Here is a 20,188-nt window from a genome sequence, read left to right on the forward strand (position 1 = left end):
CTCAGTGATACACGTCTTTAGGGTATGAGATTTCCGGTGTTATGGCGACCACCGGCAACATCATCGCTTCAGACTGGGGAGAGAGCAGCCTGTGCTTTTTAGGTAAACTGATTCTGAACACAAACTCCCACCACATCAATTTGGACCAACGTTGGCGCTAGTTTTGTGTTGTTGAACAGTTCCGTACCTCTTCATGTCACCATTTTTTTCTTTTATATCTCGCTCACGTGTGTCATTAACGGTACTGTTTAACTTCATCTTAAGGGGTGTCCTCGTCTTTGTCAAGAACTAGTGCTAAATGTTAGCCACGGCATAATGCATTTCAGACGTCGGTTGGCGTCTAAAAGCATATTTTGTCCACTGCTCCTCCGACGAAAGAAATGAGTAAGTAACGTGTTATAATTCCTCCCCGAAGCGCAGTTTTATTTCGGCTTACCTAATTAACCACTTAGTGCTTCTGGTCGTTTGCGAAGTAAATATATGGTCATTTAATTGACGTAACGCTAGCTTAAAGTTTGACGTTGACAAATCAGGTAATTAGCTGTCTAATTAGCGGTCTAAAATAAACTTTTCTTGTTCTTTGGAGCCCCTGCTCGATAGAAACTAGAGTACAGCATCATGGCGATACATTTGATGAGGGCTTGTGCAAAAACAGCATTGATTTTCTTAAAAAGAAAAAACAACTTGTAAATTACAGACCGTGAAAATAGCTAAACTTGCACTTGTCGTGTTTTCATAATTATGTAGCTTTACTTCACAGGTATATCCAAAGATTAATGGGTGCCGTGTTCTTTCATCTTCTAACGCAAGAGATTTTAGGCGTCTTGTTAGGCTACTCCTTCTGCAGATGGTTTTAACACTCAGCTTACAGTCAGTCCAATAGTCTCCCTTCAGTGGTGGAAGAGATTAATCATCTTTCTCACAGCTAGCTGTCCATTGCTGTGGAAAAATACTTAATTTCAGGCGAAAGTCAATAAATACGTCCCACTTAAGGAAAAAGAAGCAAGTCTCGGGCAGCAAAATGTATCTGAAGTACTAAAATCACTGGTCTACATTTTTATAACTGAGGCATATGTGCACAGGCTGCATGTTACTAGGTCTAGCTGGTTTAACCATCTTATATTCATTTTTATGAACATGGACACCATATAAACCAGTGTTTAATGACTAATGGGAGGGAAGAGGAGAGTGAAAATCCGAGTTTTCTCTAATTATTCGTTGAGATCTTGGAGCATTTAAACTTGAACTGAAATTAAACTGTGTGTGAAGTTTAGTAACGACAACTCATTTTACTTCCATAACTTATTGGCGTTATGGTGCTCTTGACTACACGCTGCTCTTAGTGAGATATCAGCGGAAAAGGGTGGAAACTTGTGGTTTAATGTTTAATTCCATTTGCATGTTAAAAGCTTGTAAAGTTATCCATTGGGCAAGATCTTTTGTCATCAAAGTAAATAAATTCTGTGGATTACAGAGCACAACATTTCCCCCTGAAATGTAGAGGCTCAGAAGTGTAAAGCAGCTGGAAATGCTCAAGCAAATACAACTACTTCAAAATTGTGATACAGTACTTGAGTGAATATACTCAGTTACCTTTGAGTCCTTATTTCCTTCACGTTAACACTTCAAAAACTTGTAATTAATGAGTGTTAATACTTAGACCTTCGCCATCTATTGTTAACAAACCTGCAGTATAAACAGTTTCCTAGTTTCCCTCTTCCTTCAGATGTGAAAGGTTTTGAGGCCATTGTTGTACAACACAATGAGGTTACTGCTTTAAGAAAGGTCATACTGGAATGGTAAATCATCAGTCATTGAGATTGGGAGCGAAGGACGTCATTTGCTCTAGGCTGTCGAAGCAAATGCATATTTGAGACTTTTAACAAAATAGCTTGGATCATAAAAAACATGGCTGTAGATTGAAACCAGCGCTGCTTTGGCCACCTGCATAGGTCACGCTGATACCAGCCAATAGTGCTCATTTGCCCCTCCGGACCCAGTTATGATTGCTCAGACAACAGTCGGAGAAAGGTCAGTGTTATTTCCTGCAACAGGACCTGTCCTTACGAAGAGCTCAGATCCGCCTCGAGCTACGTTCCCACGCGCTTGCTTGTGCCCACATGCTTTTGTGCTGTGATGTGAGGCTTTTAACTGAGATTACAGAGCTACAAGTCTGAGTCTGTGTCTCTTCTCGCAGAGTGCTGTGAAGAGAGGCGACTATTTCATATGTCTGTGCAAATCTGACTATGCAGCTCTTGGTAGCGCTGGGCATAGTTTTTTCCCTCACTGCGGTCACCACTGAGAAGGCTGAAAACACCAACCACAAACCAGCTGCACCGCTGCTTAACTACAGCAGGATCTCCCTGCCGCCACAGCACGTACCCTTCTTCCTCTACAACAACAAGAAGGTCGCCAAGCAATGCCGCCTGGACTCACTCTGCCCTTTTAAAGTAAGATATGAAGTCTGTTCCTGTGATTATCATTCTTTAAATATTTTTTCAGCGTATGGCTGAAGTGGCCTGTTGGTTCCTCTAAATTTGCTAAAGAAAAGAGAACAAGTTTTATGACTGAAAACAACACGAGACCAGTTAGTTAACAACATTGTTTGTTACTTGTCGGTTTAGGCAGCACCATAAACACTGTTATGAAAACTTTGATTTCTGTACTGGAGACCCTTTGTAAATGAACTCCACTCTCTACTGTTGCTTGTGTGAAAACACTCCTTAAATGTTGCCGATGCTCAGTCTGCTGTGTCACAGTGATGGTTAGGGTTAGGTTTAGGGTGGCTGGATCTCAAGAGATATACTTCTTGCCCATTTCTTTTGTCTGTAATTAATAGCTCTTGTGCACCGTACTCTGAAGTTGAGTACTTTGCCTGTGGATGTGTGGAGTTAAGTCAAGAGTTTGCACTACACTCTCAATAACGAATGTAGCTGGAAAAAGCAAATTCTTCTATTTTACCCGTAGTTTCGAAATATGGTTCTTCTGCAGCATGATGCTTTTCCCTTAGCTTGACTGAATTTATTCCAATAATACTTAATTAACCCCCGAAAGGAAGTTGTATTATTTAAATTGCTGAAATCCTCAGAGACTGCCACGAATGCTTTGTTTTGTTTCCAGCCACACATGCGGCTACCAAAGTAACACGTGTCAACACATTTGTTGGATCATGAAACCAATGAGCTAATAATCAACCCTCACAGTTGTATCTCATACATTTCACGTCGCATCTTGTCCCATAGTTTTAGATCAACTTATCAACACATCACATGTTGAGATAAACTTGTGCCAGATCACAATGTGCAACTTTTTACCTTCTCTTGCTCTGAAAACACATATATGTCATGACACTTATTTTTACAACAGGATGCACTGCGGGATCTGTCTGTCTGTTGGGGTTATGAAAAGAACTGCGGTCCAGGAAAACGCTTCAGCTATCCTATATGTACTAAAGCTGACTCTGGATGGTACTGTTCCTAAAGCCACATTCACACACATCAAATGATGTAGTTAAGCATTTATTTCCAGGTGCCAGGTGTTAAATAGTCTTAATGTCATTGATATTTACATTCTCCATCATTATTCCAAAGTAAAGGCGTGCTCATCCATAGCATACTTCATGGATAAATCTCTGATTTGCCAGGGCCCGTTCACTGGATGCCGCCCAGGAGCTTTTCTGGAAGCAGGCTGATTTCGGCTACGTCAAAGAGCGCCTCTCTGAGCTCAAAACACTCTGCAAGGCCAGCAAGCCGGTAAGTCTGCTTGTTTCCTCCGTTCCCACGGGCTTCCAGTCAACAGGAAGAAATAACCAGTAGAAATAGACACACAACAAAAGAGTTAACAGACAATGGGCCTGAAATATTTTGTTGTTTAAAAAGGGAATACACTAAAGGGACAATCCTCTCAACTTTAAAGATTCAAAGGTCATTAACCATAACTGGTTAATATACAATGTCTCTTGTCCTCCTGTTTTCCAGGGGGACTCATTGTTAAGATGCAGCAGTCACACTAGATTCTGTAGGGCAACAAATCTTTACCTGGACTTGCGGAACCCACGAAGAAGTCACGAGAGGTAAATGCAGTTGACCATATGTGACCTTATGTTTTATAAAATAATTTTGCTCTAACTGATTAAAATCCATCCATGTTTGTGCTGCAGGTACAACGAGGACTTCATACAGACGGGTGAGATTGGTGGATACTGCAAACTGAATAAACAAGCACTCGCTGCTGAAGGCGATCACAAGAGTCCTTTACAGTCATGGTGAGGCAGTAAAGACTCTCACTTACTGTACTTTAATCAATGATTTTAGTATGAAAAAAATGGGCTTGCAGGGCCTCAAGCAGTTTAGCACCACCAATGGGCCGATGTTGGGAGTGTGCTCATGCGTGCAGCTTTTGAGCTTTATGCCTGATTTTCAAAGATGAAGTGCGGTCGGTCACATGTGTTTGCTTTAGTATGTAGTAATAAAGACCATTACTAAACGCTGCTTTTCTCCCACATATCCATGTGCACTCACTACATTGACCATGTTTCTGAAACTGTTAAAGCTATGCACTTAACAGTGTGAACTGTTCTCTTTGAGTAAGACTAAGTGCTCACAAGCTCTGCTAGCAACTGCTATAGACTCAAAGGAATGTGAACCAATTCATGAGAACAAAAGGCTGCCAGAAGTAACAGTACAGAAGGAACTGGTAGATGGATCTGTTGCTTTAAATAGATCTTCCTTTTCACAGGGCCAGTGGCGCAATGGATAACGCGTCTGACTACGGATCAGAAGATTCTAGGTTCGACTCCTGGCTGGCTCGAAATTTTTTCTGAACTCATTTATGGAGTTAGGAATACTGCGGGTGACTACATTGTTGTTGAGCTGCCCCTAATGCAGAAATATATCTATATTCATATATCAACAGTACTTTTAAATGACTAATTATGTCCAACAATCAGCCAGAAACAGACCAATTGGTGCAGTCGTGGATGTGTTTTAAGTTCTGAAGAAAGTGGCAGCTGTACTGAATGATCTGTCACAGTACAGTACATCCAGTGCTTATCTTAAGTGGTCTAGACAGAAGCTTGGCATGAGGGGTGCAAAGGTTGCTTAGGAGGAAATATAGTAATAAAGCAGGTTATCCTGATGTCTCCTTTGGTTTTTCCTGGTTGAGGAGAGATGATGCAAAATGGACTGGAACGATCAAATATTCCTACTACTCACATGGAATTATCTGCAACCTTGGAATGAGAACGTGTGCACTCAATATTTGAACAGAAAACATTGCAGTGGACATGTGATGTCTACGTTTCTCATGTTGTGCCACTTTTTCACCTGAATGTAACATTTTTACTGTTACTTTGATGTTGTAGGTATGCTGAGCTACAGACATATATGGAGCTAAACTTCCACCCCATAGAGGACGGACACTGTGACGTCATCATTGAAAAACCCACTGTTTTCATGAAACTTGACGCAGGCAAGTAAAATAGATTTACTCGACTCAGTTAAAAGTCTCGCCGTTTAACCAGGTTGCTGACATATATACTCTTAATGCACAATAAGGAGAAACAACACACCTTTATTTGTACATACAGTATGTGCACATTGTGTGTAGTTGAGGCCTGGTACTAAAATGAGGATGTTTCTTCAGTCAGCTCTTGTTTCTAGTTTGTGATAGCAGTGATTTCCGACAACTAGCAGTATTGCAGTGAGTTTCCAGAATATTTTTGTTCTTTTCATCTTTATGGTTTCACCCACAATAGTGCTTTTTTTTTTCCTCATAGGGGTGAACATGTACCACCATTTCTGTGACTTTGCCAACCTCTACATCTCCCAGCACATTAACAACTCCTTCAGCTCAGATATCTACATCATCATGTGGGACACGGTAGGAACCTGTTACCTCCCGCTACCATCACTGTGAAGTGAAGGGTTGCAGATGGCTTTTGTGACGCTTTGTATTTGTTTTAGTTTAATCAACACATATAGTTGGTGATCCACAGCTGGAGAAAATGTGTTATCACCAGTGAAAATGACAACACTTTATTACAACAATGTTCATTTCATACCACCCTAATAGTCTGAAGGAAACAGGGGTAAATGTCTAAGGGCCCGTGTCCACATGCCAGGGCGCTCAGAAGCGCTTACTGCCGACAGTTCACCAAAAAAGTGCTCTGATGCAGCAGCATGTTTTAAGTATTTCTATGACAACAATATCCTGCCAACATATCTCCACTTTAACCATTACTGCAACAGCAACATCGTTGCTTTGTTGAGCTACCGAAAAGGAGGCCACTTGCTCTCATACTGACAACCGAATGAGCTCTCCTGTCACCTATGAGACAGACTACCCACATAATAGGTTAGCTGAAAAAAAACATTGTGACGACACCGGCATCGTTCTCGGAAAGTTTCCGCGCGTTGCAGTCGCACAAAAAGGCCTTTTTTCTCAAGGCGGCAGCATGCAGTCACATTCACTCTCTACTCATGGGGAAGATTTTAAAAAGGTTCTGGCTCTACGTGGACACCAGCCATTAGATGCTTATATCACACTTTTAATAATCTATCAAAGGCAAACAAAAGGTCGTATTTTCCAAGGGTTTTTCTAGTGAATATGTTGGGGACTCTCCTAGAAGTAGAGAACAAACAGAGAAAAGGATGCTGGTTGAAGTATATACATTTTGATTGTTGTTTCTGTTTTTTTCTTTGTTTGTGTGTGTGTGTGTGTGTGTGTGTCTTGTGTCCTTTTAAATGTTTTTTGACAGAGTCATTATGGATATGGAGATCTGTTCAGTGAAACATGGAGGGCCTTTTCAGATTATGACATCATCCACCTGAAGAACTATGACTCAAAAAGAGTAGGTATCCCCTCATGCCTTGGTCTGGGTGGTAGTTTTATAGTTCTTCTCTGTAAGGCCAGCTCTATTATTCAGTAACTGTGTGTAAAGGTTGTTTTTTTCCCCGTAATATTTGACATCAATAGCTGGAATAATTTCCTGAGGCACACAGGAAGTTTGTTTAATTATCCACATGCGGTAACAGACACAGATGATTTCTTACGGGATTGATCATATCTACTGGAGTACGACTTTAAAATACAACTTACGTGATGCTTTATTCAAAGAATGTTGCCAAATTCTTCATTTACAAATTTTTATTGAATTGTTTTTGAAAACATTTTAATACCATAAATAAGTAGACATACATTCACAGTGTACGTGTGTGCTGCAGTTAAATGTCATGCTGAATTGGTGCTTCATTCACATTCGTCCACAGGTATGCTTCAAAGATGCCTTCTTCTCCCTTCTACCGAGAATGAGATACGGCCTTTTTTACAACACTCCTCTTGTAAGTTACCCCTCATTTGTATGTGTGTGATTTTGTGTGTGTGTGTGTTTGGATAATTTTGGGGAAGCGATAGCATGTAACAAATCACTTTCAATTAACGTGGACGTCATGAAAGTACTTCAGTACAAAATGACATTTCCTTAATTGGTAGAGCTGAAACATGGTTTTGATTCACCCGAGTAGAAGCTATATGGGTAATCTTTTAAGTAAAGAAAAGTTTGTTAAATGTTAAAAAAATACCAAAATTCTCCATTTCAACCTTTTCAAATGTGTGAATTTGTTTGGATAAAGTAAGCATTGTGATGATGACACTTTGAGCTCAGGGACTATTTTTTATCATATCTCCCAAAAAGTGCAATACAAATAAATACCCCTTACATAGTTGTAGTTGCATGAAATACTAAATAAGTAACTTAGGAATGTGGTAATTCCCGTGCACATGTGCACAATTCTATTTTAGCAGAAAAGCTAAGTTTTGATGAAGCGCTTCATCAAAGTGGCGCTCCCACTCATGTCCTGCTTGCTTTATCATAACAAACGCTTTATGCACAAACTGAAAGCAGCATCCAGCACTATTCACCGCAGTGATCTAATTCTACAAGTGGGCTTTTCTGTGCAGGTTGTGATCATTTGTGTCTGACACGAGAGGCAAGGACAAGGTTTGGTGAACATTCATCCACACAGTGATAATACAGTAAAATACTTTGAATATTGTGTTTTGGTGCAAGAAAGAAAAGGATAAAAGTAACTTGACTTTTACTAAAATAAAAACCTTTGCACAGCAGTAATAAAGCTCAGAAGTAAACCTACAGAAAGCAGTGACTCAGTGTGTCACGGCTCACGTGTCATGGTGTAGAAAATGTTAGATTGTCATTCACCTGTTTGTCCAAACCATTCCTTTTTTCGGTGTCAGAAATAATTAGGCTTCCTATGAAAAATTCATAAGATGAAATGTCACGTGTTGTGTGCATAAATATGTGCATATGTCCCTCTTTGGGTGTGCTTATACTGACCCAGCATGCTGTTGGTGTTGAAATGAAGGTAAATAAAACTGATGTTCACAGTTTGGGCATGACTACCATTTGGATAGAAACATCTCATGTCAAAAATTAAAAGTAGTAAATGTTTAACAATTTAGTCTAAGCAGGTTCACTTGTTAATTGATTCATTGATGCGTTAATTATCAGTTAAGTTTTCCATCTCTGAAAATGATCTAAACGGGTTAAATTCTCTTCTTGCATGTTCGGGCTCTTAGATTTATTTCAGTATGTTGGTCAGTGGAGATGTTTACCTCTGTGTCACCTGTATGCATTGTTCTACTCTTTAGCTCCAAAAGGAAAAAAAGGAAATGAGCAATTTGTGGAATCCAAAAATCGATCATTTTTCACATTTGGTTTTCATGTTTTTCGTTTTTGATTCTGACAATAGAAACGAGAACACGGACTCAGTTTTTTCAGATTTTTCTTGTTTTCTTTAAAGCAAAGAAATAAAAACCACTGCACATCAGCTTTTCATTTTTGGTTTGAAAGGGAAAAAAATTACCCGCCTGAACTTACACAAACCTTCCCTCACCACAAGCACATTGATATCTGGTTCAGTCACAAACATGCTGTTTATGTCAAATATTTATGTAATGTATTCAGTTGATGTGCAAGCGCTTATGTTATTTAAATTATAATTCAAAGCAGATAACTATAAAGAGGACTTCGTGTTAATATGTGCTATCCTGTGATTCAAACCTTGAGGTGAGAAATATTTCTAGGTCAGCCTCAAGTTGATGCTGATTACCCCTGCAGCGTATGTCATGTTTATATTCATGTGCTCACACATAGAATTGCACTGCAGCGGTCCGTATGTGAGATTCTAAGATTTGAGAAGGCTCATATAATATTCATTCCATGGAAATAGATATAGAAATGTGTCTACAATTGTCAGATTCCCAGCTCTAAATACGTTTTTCACCACAGTCCGATGCACCAATTGTGGTCAGATTCAATTAGACTTCAATTAATTTCAAATCACATAATACATTTTCTCAAAAAAGTACTTTTTTTTTCATGACCGTAGATGCATTTTCTTGCAGTGATTTGTTTTGAACACATAGAAAATGAATTGCATATCTGAATGAATTTGACTCTTGTGTTGATTGCAGATCTCAGACTGCTCCACTGAAGGGATGTTCAGGGCGTTCTCTCAGCACGTCCTGCATCGGCTGAACGTCCCACAAGACAGGCCACAGGTAGGACGGCAGCTGCTTTCATCTTGTAATCATGTTTATATGGGATGCACGCAGAATTGTGAGCACCTTTTCACCTTTGATATAATCACACGGAGACTTACAGGTTCTTATGAATTCCATCTATGCAAAGCTTACATTCTAACAATGGTTATCTCCAGATACTCCAGAGGGGTGATGATTCCCCTCAGGGGTCTCAGGTTTTTTCAAATGCACTTACTGGGCTGTTAAGACGATATCATGATGGACAATTTCTTTCTTGCCGTTGATTTCCTGGTAACTTTCCACTGTAAGAAAGTTGCAAGAAAAGCAAAGAAAGAAAAGCAAAACACTGTAAGAAAAGCAAAACAGCCATTTTGTTGTTTCTTAGCCAAAGCAAGAGGTTCGGCTGTTTTTCTGTTTGTCAGCAAGATAACTCTCAAACTACCTTCCGGATTCTGTGAAACGTAGTGAGAAGTTGTAGCAAAGGAAGAACCCATGAGATTTTGAAATAGATCAGGAGAAATTGTTTTCTCTGAGCATTCTTGTTTGTACATGTCATCAATACACTTCCAACATTCACTGGTTTAACATAGCAAATATTACCAGCCATGTTTTTTTTTTGTGAACTAAGGAAGGGTTCATAATGATTGTACTCTCACTGAAACCAGACAGATATATATTTTTTCCTAATAGCAACTTGTTTGCAGACTCACTTCATGCATTAATAAGAAAATTACCTTTCCATGATGGTGGCGAGAGAACCAAATCGGAGCTGTTTGACTGTGAGAAAAACATGTCGTGGTCACAGAACACTGACAGTGTCTCATTTGCACGCACAAGATTTTACTGTGCGTTTGGTTGACTGGAGCAGTTTACCTGCACGTGCACGTATCTGCCCAAACCTTCAGCTTGTTATTCGTCACCATGGAAGTTATGTGATTGGAAGTTGTTTATTTCATTGTTTTTTAGTTTGTCTGATTTATATGAAATCTTCACCAGAACTTAGACATGGTCTTTTTCATACATTCTTCAATTAATTAAATTTAAATTTAAGTTATACGTACCTTTTTCAACTTTCTCTCCTAGAAGTTAGTGTTTATTAGTTCTTTTAGAAAGTCCAGCACAGGTGTGCCCCATAGCAAAGTTTTTCTATGCATGTGTTTGTTGGTACATCGGCTCAAACGGCAGAAGTAAAAGGAGAAACTGACAGTGGGGCTTTAAACAGGACTGAAAAACAATTCAAGGCGGTAGGGCTGACGGCAAATAATCGATTGGTCGTTGGTCGACCAAAAAAATTACCAGTCGACCAAATTCCATTGGTTGATTGGTTGCAGAAAAAAAAAAAGCTGCGTCTCGTCAAAGGGCTTCCGGGACTTTTAATTTGAAGGGCGTGACAAAGGAAGACGTCAAACAAATCAAAACGGTAAATTCGTGTCACAAGGACAGAACGATCAGTTAGCGCGTAACCCGTCCTGGGGTAACGTCCAAGGAGTTCGTTGCGCAGGGCACACTTTGCAGCTGTGCATCAATGCGGCTCTTAAAAAAGATCCCATTTGCCGTGTCATAGCAGCTGCCAGACGTCTTGTTGGACATTTTAAGAAAAGTGCCAAGGCCACAGCGGCTCTCACTGAAAAACAAATACAACAGAACGTCGTTGAACACAAACTCATCCAGGATGTCTCCACAAGATGGAACTCCACTCACTGCATGTTAGAGCGCCTTCTGGAACAGAGGTGGCCGGTCACTGCTGTACTTTCCGACCCCGTTACCACACACAGATCACGGCCGCGCTGTCATCCTCGCGCAGCAACAGGTGACGTCCAAATCGCGGTCAGAATGTTCAAAGTCCGTCTGTCTTTCTGATTATTTTTGTGACACATTCAGAATGTCAAAATCTGAAATAATTTTCCCGTGTAAAGAGAGGGCAGACTTGAAGCACCCGGCTTGTGCGCTTGTAAAATTCTGCTTGTCAGCCAATGGTCACTAACGTCGGGTTTTTTCTCACTCTCCGACTGAGAGAAGAACTGAGCAGTCAATTGATTTTTGTGTAGGCTATAGGCCTAGTGTTTAGATGAACCAGGAAACATTTTGTTAGTCACACAAGGTTACTCCCGGCCTTAGTGGTAAATGCGCATAGATGCGGCAGCCGGGCATTAAAGGTAAATATTTATTTATTAATTTATTTTGGGGGGGGGTCGATTAGTCGATTAATCGGAGTAAATGACGACCACTGGTCGACCAACAAAATCCTTGGTCGTGGACAGCCCTACAAGGCGGTGAGCGTTTGGCTGTGACTGGCTAAGAAGCTCTTCGGTGGTCAGCTGGTTTGAATTTGATGTCCTCACTGTTATGTTCTTAGATTGATTTATAGTCGGGTGACATTCATGTCTATTTGTTTTGTTTTGTGGAATGACAAATGCTGTCAGTGTAACCCTGTCACTCTCAAAATGGAAAATTGATTTGAATCTCCTGGGATATTTATGAAAACGTCATTGTTGACACAATGATTTGGGTGTGCTTTGCGTTTTTGATTCATGTTTAAGGTTTTAGTGTTATTATGTCAAAGCTAGACTTTGAAACAGACTTAACTTTAATGTTAATTTGTCATTGACCAGAGGGCTCCAATTAATGTTGGAATTCTGCTGATCGAGTGTAAGAGATACTGTGCCCTCATATCTGCAGTCCAGGCAGATGTGAGGCAGACTACTTTTGAAACCAGGATAACTGCAGTTCACTGCATGGTGGTTAGCACCGTCGCCTCACAGCAAGAGGGCCTTTCTTTGTGGAGTTTGCATGTTCTCCCTGTGTATGCATGGCATGTTCTGTATGTGTGGGTACTCTGGCTTCCTCCCACCACCCAGGAACATGTATGTTAGGTTCATTGGTGACTCCAAATTGTCCCTAGGAGTGAGTGCGAGCTTGCATGGTTGTTTGTCTCTTAGCCCTGTGATGGACTGGTGACCCGTCCAGGGTGTACCCTGCCTCTCGCCCAGTGATAGTTTGGTTCAGTTCCACCCCCTATTACCCCCCATGTCGCCACCCCCCTGCAATCCAGAGTTCGATTAATCAGGAAAAGGTGGATGGAATTAATGAACGCACCCTTTTATGCTCTATAACCACTGAACATATGATGTCTAAAAAAAAAGTGCCTTAAAATTTAGCACAAGATCAGCAGAGACGGCATAGAACCTCTCTGGTGGCCTTTAAGGCTAGTACCCAAATAGCACGAGTGGGAGGATAATAGTTGGAAATATGAAGTTTTAACAAGCTAACCAGCATTGAAAATGTGATCAGAACAATAGCATAGCTTTATGTTCACTAAACAAGTTTAATGTTTATAAGATAAGGCTCTTTAGAAACGTTATTCTAAGGCAATCGGTGTTCTCTCCAAATAAAAGGAGACAGAGCTGCATACATGCAGAACGTTCTGTGTCAGCAGTGCCTCAACATGAAGTTATTAATTAACAATTTACAATTTACAAATCTCTGGAACATAAATCATGTATATCTAACTGAGAAATGTCACTCAGCCGGGGTCTGATTCCCTGTCAATCTTTCAGAAACTCTTTAGTTTTAAAATCAATTGATTTCTCAGATGTATTGGTTAGTGTGTTTAAGGACTTTGCATTTTCATTCCCACTCTTCAAAGCCTCAGCCTCCAATGCTTTTAAAGCTACCAACAACTCCCTGAGGGGTTATTGTTTAGGATGTAATATTTTTGCTGCTGTGTGGCTTCCTTTCCCTGTCAGGTTTTCCTGTGTTCTGGTTTTTGCAGTCGCTGGGGAATTTCTTAATACACAGTGTGCAAGGACGTGTTTGATGATTTCCACCACATTGTTTTTGTAAATTTGATATCTTTTTCTTGCATTGAATTCTTGCAACCCTCCCTCTCTGATTCTGTCTAAGTTAGTGTATCATTATTTGTCCAAGTATGATTCTAAATCTAGATACATACATAGTTTATACTTTAATACTTTGCCATCGACTTGCATACCTAAGTTATGGAGGTTGCAGCAGGAAAGAGGACCATACTACTTAATTTCTATAAATCACATTGCCCATGAGCAGATGATCAGTGTCTTAAAATCTCAGGGCACCTCTGCTTTGTAAGACTTCGGGTCATAACTGCATCACTAGCAAGCTGTCTTTAGATGTTTGTGATTGTTACAGTTCAATTAAAGTTTCTCCTCTAAGAGAGCAACATCTTAGTATACTAGAAATGGTACTATGATACAGCCACAACATTAAAATGTCTTGCCTAATAATGTATAGGCGATCCTTGTGCTGCGAAAACAGCTGTATTCCATTGAGACGCAGACATGGGACGTTTGAGGTTTCCCGATCAGTTTTTACCATATAGTCGGATGCACTGACCTGCTGAAGGAGGCTGAGTCATGAGGGGTGCGTATGTTGTATGCAACAATGGCTGGGTGGTACCAGAGACTTTTCAGAAAGGATAAGGCACTATTTATTTGTGTTTCGCCGCCTTGCATGTCCGTTATCGGAGGCCAGCAGCAGGTCACAGGTCTATTCTCTCCAATCGGAGAACTGAACATGAACACAGGTTTTAATCGATTCACCTCAGTCTCTGATGGAAATACTAGGAACATTTGACCAAAGCTGCTAATGTTATTAACATTTTGACAAAAAATGAAATTTTTCAGACAAACAAAACCTGTTTTTTCAAGGGGAAATGAACTTTGTTCAGTGCCTGCCTGTGTCTCAGCAGCACATTCTTCAGAGATCTTAGCAACATAAAAAAGCTACATTTTTAGTTTACATATTATTAGATCATTATCACTTGAACTGGGCTCAGCTAGAAGAGCAGAAGTTGAGACCATTTTGTATTTTTAGTGTAGCTTGAAATTAGGCATGGGACAGTTACCGGTTTCAAGGTATACCACGGTATTAAAAAGTCAAGGTTTCAAAACCCCTAATATCTTCTGTCATACCGTCCCTGCGGTATGAGTGTTTTTTTTTTTTTTTATGTGGCGTCTAGTCAGAGAGAAAGTGGAGGTTCCCCGCGCCGTGTGCAGCTGCAGCGTAGTGCCCCTCCCTTGCTGTGAGTGACCAGCAGGCAGCTCTGCAGGCCGTATGATGGCTGAAGGAGGCAAGCCCCCCGAACGTTCCCCCCCGTCTATTTTTTTGGTTGCTGCGTAGTCGTGCAACAGTCAAAATTCGTATCTTGGCACGCACGGAAAACGACAAACAGGATGGACCAAATCGAATCCAGACTCAGCGAAGAAGTGCGGTCCAGGCACCTGTACGACACTGCACTGAAACAACACAGTGACCACGCCAACTCCCAGAACTCTTTGACGGAGAATGGCCGAACTTTGGGGAATTTGCTGTTGTTTCATTCACTGGAAGTGGCTTTGAGTATTATGAAAAGCGCAATATAAAACCGATCTATTGTTATTATTATTATTGCATCCTGAAAGTAATAAGATAATTCCCAAGTGTGTCCACTGAAGCACACTATTTCATAAATAATGGAAAAGTTTTTTTATTTTCACTTTTTTTAAATACAGACATTCAAAATGCACATTTTAGAGCTGTAATCGTAATACCGTGAAACCGTGATTTTTTTTTTTCTAAGGTTATCATACCGTCAGGATCTCATACCATGCCTACGTGAAATGTGTTATTTTGTTGGTGCAGTAGATCTTTTATTGAACGTCCAAATGAATGACAGGACCCATGCTTTCCCAGCAGAGCGTTGCATTTAATCAAGATAGCCATTCACTTCACCAATCAGAATTCAGTTTATTGGGTATTCATATAATTTACTGAAAATATACCAAAAGGCTTTCCAGCTGGACTTGGGGCCATACCAGTGGAGCTTTTGACTGAAGCTGCACAGCTCTTCCTTCCATTCCTTGATTTATGGAAACTCGCAGTGCTACTCAGTTGTGTGCTGTTCATCTGTTCATTCACTTTTACCATCCCCTGTCTTCCAGTCTGCCCTCATCATAATTTGCTGTTGTGTTCATTCTCTTATGATGGCATGTTTTTCAATACGATTTTTCTTTTGTCTTCCTCATGGTCAAAGATGAGATACTGGGTCTACTGATTGCATGTGTGAAAACTGTAAGCAGGCCTTGCAGTTTGGTTTATTATTTAAAGATAATTGCATGCATTCAATTACTTTTGATTTAAGGATAGTGCTGGTGTGATCCTCATTGCTTTATCCCATTTGGTACAAATATTACCACCTCAAAAAAGTCGAACACTCTGAACACAAGGTGGCAGTAGAGACTGCAGAAATTAAAGTACAGGTCTGCTGACTGCACAACCTAATAAGAGCACATTAAAACAGACAAACCCTTTTCCTCTTTAGAAATTAATTCTAATGTGATTTCAGACCATCAGCCCTGTCTAATTTGCTGTATGTAAGAGTCAGTTAATGAAGCATTCTTATTCTATTTGAGTTATCAGCATGTTTTCCGAGCTGTCTATCTTTTCTGTCCTTGACTGATGGATTTTTGGCACGTTGTTGTTTTCAGGTGGGGCGTGTTCGTGTCGCCCTGCTGGCACGCAGCACAGAATACAGAAGGATACTAAATCAAGTGGAGGTGAGTTCAGCATTTCTCTCTTTCCTTCCTTGCACTTGTTCTTCCCTCTCCATCCTGTTTTTAACTTTCGGTCGTCCTTTTCCTTTATTCTCGGTCCTTCTTTCACTCTTTTCACCTATTTCTCTTTCCCCACTTATGCAACCCCCCCCCCCCACACACACACCTCTTCTTTCCATTGATTTACTGCCCACCTCTGTTAAATGCTTGTTTGAAATCTTATTTGCTATAAGCAATACAAGTACGAAAAGCTTGCGATTTATATTGTCACCACCCATATTTGTTTGCTTCCTCATCGATCTCAGAGCACTTCCCTCTGTTGTCGTTACAGCTGGTAAATGCCCTTAAGACTGTGCCTCTACTGGAGGTCAATGTGGTCGACTACAAATACAAGTGAGTTACGGAGTGGTTACATCTGAGTGCAGGAGCTATTCGGTGCTGCTTAGCATTGCTAAGACATGGAACCCTTCTGTGTACGAATAAATGAAAATGGTTCTGATGACATTGTCTAACAGGGTGACGATGTTTACACAGTAAAGGAGACACATGTGTAACTCCCAGACTGTCTTACAGGGATGTTCCCTTCCTGGAGCAACTGAGGATCACCCACAACTCTGACATCTTCATAGGGATGCACGGGGCTGGTCTTACACACCTCCTCTTCCTCCCCGACTGGGCTGTCATCTTTGAGCTGTGAGTGACATTTTTTTGTCTGAGCATGTGTGTGTTTGTGTGTGTGTGTGTGTGTGAATGTCAGGAGAAGCTGTGGAGCGGGGAGGGCAATTGCTTTGGCAGCATGCTCTTTCCAGGGCGCCTCTCAGCCACTTGGTGTATGACTGTGAAATACTGCCTAATTAATCAGGCGTTCATCACACCTGGCAGTCCTTGGTATGGGAAGCTGAATGGAATGTGTGTGTTTGTGTGTGTGCAGCAGCCCACGTGGTTGACTTTGTGTGTATTTACATGAATGACACAGAGACAGAAGCGAAGTGGGCTTACGCACAGCAAAGAGGGGGGGGGGGGGGAGAGACACAGAAGATTTAGTAAAGTGAGGCTGGCTGAAGAGAAGAAGAGATAAGTGTCTTGATCTACCCCTCTCAGATATAACTGTCAAGATGAGAGCTGCTATCGAGATTTGGCTCGTCTGCGGGGCATTCGATATATGACTTGGCAGAAAATGGGCAAAGTGCTCCCACAGGACAAGGTAGGGAAACTCCCTTACAAGCCATTGGCGTCCCACCACCTTAGCAAAAGGAAATAATCTTCTCTGTCTTAATTTCTCATATTCATTGTCTTTACGTTAGCTACCTGTACCGGTGGCAGCCTGAAAACATAAATACATACTCCTGTAATGACATGTTTGCTGTCATACTTTCCTCAGGGTCATCACCCCACCCTCGGGGACCATCCAAAGTTTACCAACTACTCATTTGATGTGAGGGAGTTCATGCGCATTGTGCTGGAGGCAGCTGATTATGTCACACACCACCCCAAATGGCAGCGTGGAGTCCGTCATGATGAGCTCTAGAGTATCTGTAAGTGTATGTGGGGAGCACAGACATCTGACAGCTGAGGAACTTTTAAACTGAACATGAAAGAGAACTGTTGGCAGAGTCATTTTTAAGGTAGTCTTAAAAGTTACCCCTCCCACTAGTGAATCTCACGATGGGTTGTTTGTCCCCTCTTGTCTGCTACTTTGATAGTTCTGGATGAGTAAAAGCAGCATGGTGACAGTTCAAGTTTGAACAGCTTTCACTAGCTCTATTAGTGTCAGATCAGTTAAAGTGTGTGCAGTTGAAGCAGCTGGAGAATAAGATGTGTCCTATGTTTCTTCATTACCTCCACTACAGCTCATTCATTCCACATCGCCAAAGTTAGTAAATGAGCAGCTGTTTTGGCGTTCCTTCACGTGCGACACGTTGTCCGATTTCATCAGTGACACAGTGATGGGGGGCCACTTGAGAGCTGTTGACAATCACACTAGAGTTTCTGAGCACATCCAGCATAAACCAGTCACATGTCAAGTTCAGTTTCATCATGCTGGCGTAATACACCATTTCTGCAGTTAGTTCTGACAGGAGGCCTGTCATGATATAAGAGTTTCTCTTCTTAAATTGAATTGATTAAATTGGCCAAATAAATCCAGAATGATGACATTGTCTCATTAATTTTTCAAAAAGATGATAATAACGCTGTCCGTTGAATTAATCTTTAATGTTGCGTATTGTGGTTTTTATTTTTTGGAAAGTGAATTACACTCAAAATACTTAAAAGGCTGTACAAAAGTACACAAAAAGAACAACGGCACTTTATAAAAATGTACAAGTGCACACAGATGAATATGAGTTCACAAGGCCTAACGATACAGCTGAGGCGGAATCAAACATGATTTCATCACATGTTAACAATATCAACATTTCTCTTTTTATAGCAACTATGACTCATTGCTGGTGTATCGCAACCCACCTACTTGAAATATTGAATCGATGTGGTTTTAAGTCAAAACCCATCTCAGACACTTTGAACCTCGAAAAGGTAAATACTGAGGATGGATGCGTTTCATGCATCTGAAACTGAAACATTACAAACTACGATGTTTTATTTGTTAGCTATATCTCTGAGATATTAAAGAGGCTTTTGAAAATCTACTGGTAGACATGTGTTTACATTGTCCCCTTTGTTAAGTGTCACATTTATTATTCATACTTGCATTGTGTTGGTTAGACGAAATAACTTTGGATAGTGTTGCTTATGTTTGGTTGAATTTCTTTGCATTTCACCAAAGGAAAAGTCAGTGTCGGGCGCTGCTGCTATCTGTTAACTTTCCTGAAGCCTTTTGTTGTTGCTGTTAGATTTAAATTTTAATATAAATGTGGCTGAAAGGAAATGAGCACGATTTGCATACAGTCTGATACAATGCACAGGAATGCTTTTAGCAATGAGATCGTGTGTTTATTTGTTTTCTTCTCTGTGAGCTTGATGTTTTATTTATCGATGAAAAAGTGTTGATTTAAGTCTGACCTTTTTGGTTACGGCTTTCCAGTCTTGTAGGCAATTTTCATATTCAAGAGCAGTGCACTATTTTGAAATAAAGAATTATGAAAAAAAATGCTGAAGCATGTATTCCTCTCTTTGCGGGCCACATTAGGCATCAGAGATTTAATTCATCTTTATTTAATCAATCATCTTCTGAAGTCTGACCTTGAAGGGGGAAACTGAAGCTTGTGTCTTGCCAGTTCTTACTGATGCCAGACAGCCCTTTGCTGTGGCTTTCATTATTTTAGCGAGTTCAGGTGTAAGAAGGGAAAGGGCTCCTCGCAAAAGGGCACTTGTTCAGTTTTTATTGTCACTATAATAAATCTGGATGACCTCAAAAACTGCTTGAGTTAACAGTGATGACTTACAGCCACCTGGGGGCAGTACAACACCACACATGATGCCCGATCTTAACCCTCCGCTGTGACCGTCCCCGACTGACTTAGTTTCAAAGGGGTTGACGGTAAAAAAAAAAAAAAAAAACATACTCACAGATATACCCAAAAGGTCATAAGAAGACAACGTTTGCCCAGTGGCGTTTGCTTCAATATCACAAGTTAGCTGTCAGCAGTGGCGCGCTCTCGTGTGCCTTTTGCGGATGTTGTGTCTGAACTTTCTGAATATTGACAGACACCGAGCCTGTCTGGGATGGCCGCTATTTGTGGCCCTGCTCGGGTTGCTGCCAGTGGCCTCGTAAAGACATGAAGAATATCTATGCTTGGGGATCAAAAGCAGAGGAACCAAGATGTCTGCGCTCATTAACCTTCATGTGCTCTGAGAATCGATGGCCAGGTTTGAGCGAAAACCTCGGCCTCTGGGTGCATCCAAAATGTAAAAGGTGATGTGAAGAGAAGAGGCGAGACATCAGCCCGATCATCCAAACCACCTTTTTGACTAAGGGAATGAAGAAAACAGCAAAGTTGTAAGTATGCCATGCGAGACCTCCACTGTGTGTGGTGTGACCCTTCACGCCAGCAGGTTTGTTTCGTTGAGCGCAGGGCGCAGTGTATGTGCACTCGTGT

The 20,188-nt window shown here is 40.9% G+C and overlaps 1 protein-coding gene and 1 non-coding gene across 4 annotated transcripts; both read left to right on the forward strand.

Moving 5' to 3' along the window:
* The first annotated feature begins 42 nt into the window (after positions 1–42).
* Positions 43–19,233, forward strand: eogt (EGF domain-specific O-linked N-acetylglucosamine (GlcNAc) transferase). 3 transcript variants are annotated; one of them, XM_075460407.1, is made up of 16 exons: positions 43–102; positions 2,198–2,450; positions 3,367–3,467; positions 3,644–3,752; positions 3,978–4,072; positions 4,160–4,264; positions 5,363–5,469; positions 5,777–5,880; positions 6,758–6,850; positions 7,269–7,340; positions 9,493–9,579; positions 16,065–16,133; positions 16,462–16,523; positions 16,704–16,823; positions 17,232–17,334; positions 17,512–19,233. In XM_075460407.1, exons 2-16 carry the CDS (start codon positions 2,247–2,249, stop codon positions 17,656–17,658), a joined length of 1,578 nt encoding a protein of 525 aa, XP_075316522.1. In that variant the 5' UTR covers positions 43–102; positions 2,198–2,246; the 3' UTR covers positions 17,659–19,233. The 3 variants fall into 3 exon arrangements, with proteins under 3 accessions (XP_075316522.1, XP_075316523.1, XP_075316525.1); XM_075460408.1 differs by having other exon boundaries at positions 50–384; XM_075460410.1 differs by lacking the exon at positions 43–102 and having other exon boundaries at positions 1,530–2,450.
* On the forward strand, positions 4,737–4,809 carry trnar-acg (transfer RNA arginine (anticodon ACG)). Its single transcript has one exon. It is a non-coding gene; the product is annotated as a tRNA-Arg (tRNA).
* Positions 19,234–20,188: the final 955 nt, after the last annotated feature.

The sequence above is a fragment of the Odontesthes bonariensis genome, chromosome 3, assembly GCF_027942865.1.
Source record: "Odontesthes bonariensis isolate fOdoBon6 chromosome 3, fOdoBon6.hap1, whole genome shotgun sequence".
NCBI classification, from domain to species: domain Eukaryota; kingdom Metazoa; phylum Chordata; class Actinopteri; order Atheriniformes; family Atherinopsidae; genus Odontesthes; species Odontesthes bonariensis.

Bases quoted from the DNA above. Each gene is read 5' to 3' on its own strand.
- eogt (XM_075460407.1), top strand. From the start codon at position 2,247: ATGCAGCTCTTGGTAGCGCTGGGCATAGTTTTTTCCCTCACTGCGGTC. The intron at 4,265-5,362 runs GTGAGGCAGTAA...TTGATGTTGTAG, and splicing joins AAGAGTCCTTTACAGTCATG to GTATGCTGAGCTACAGACAT. The intron at 16,824-17,231 runs GTGAGTGACATT...TACCCCTCTCAG, and splicing joins TGGGCTGTCATCTTTGAGCT to ATATAACTGTCAAGATGAGA.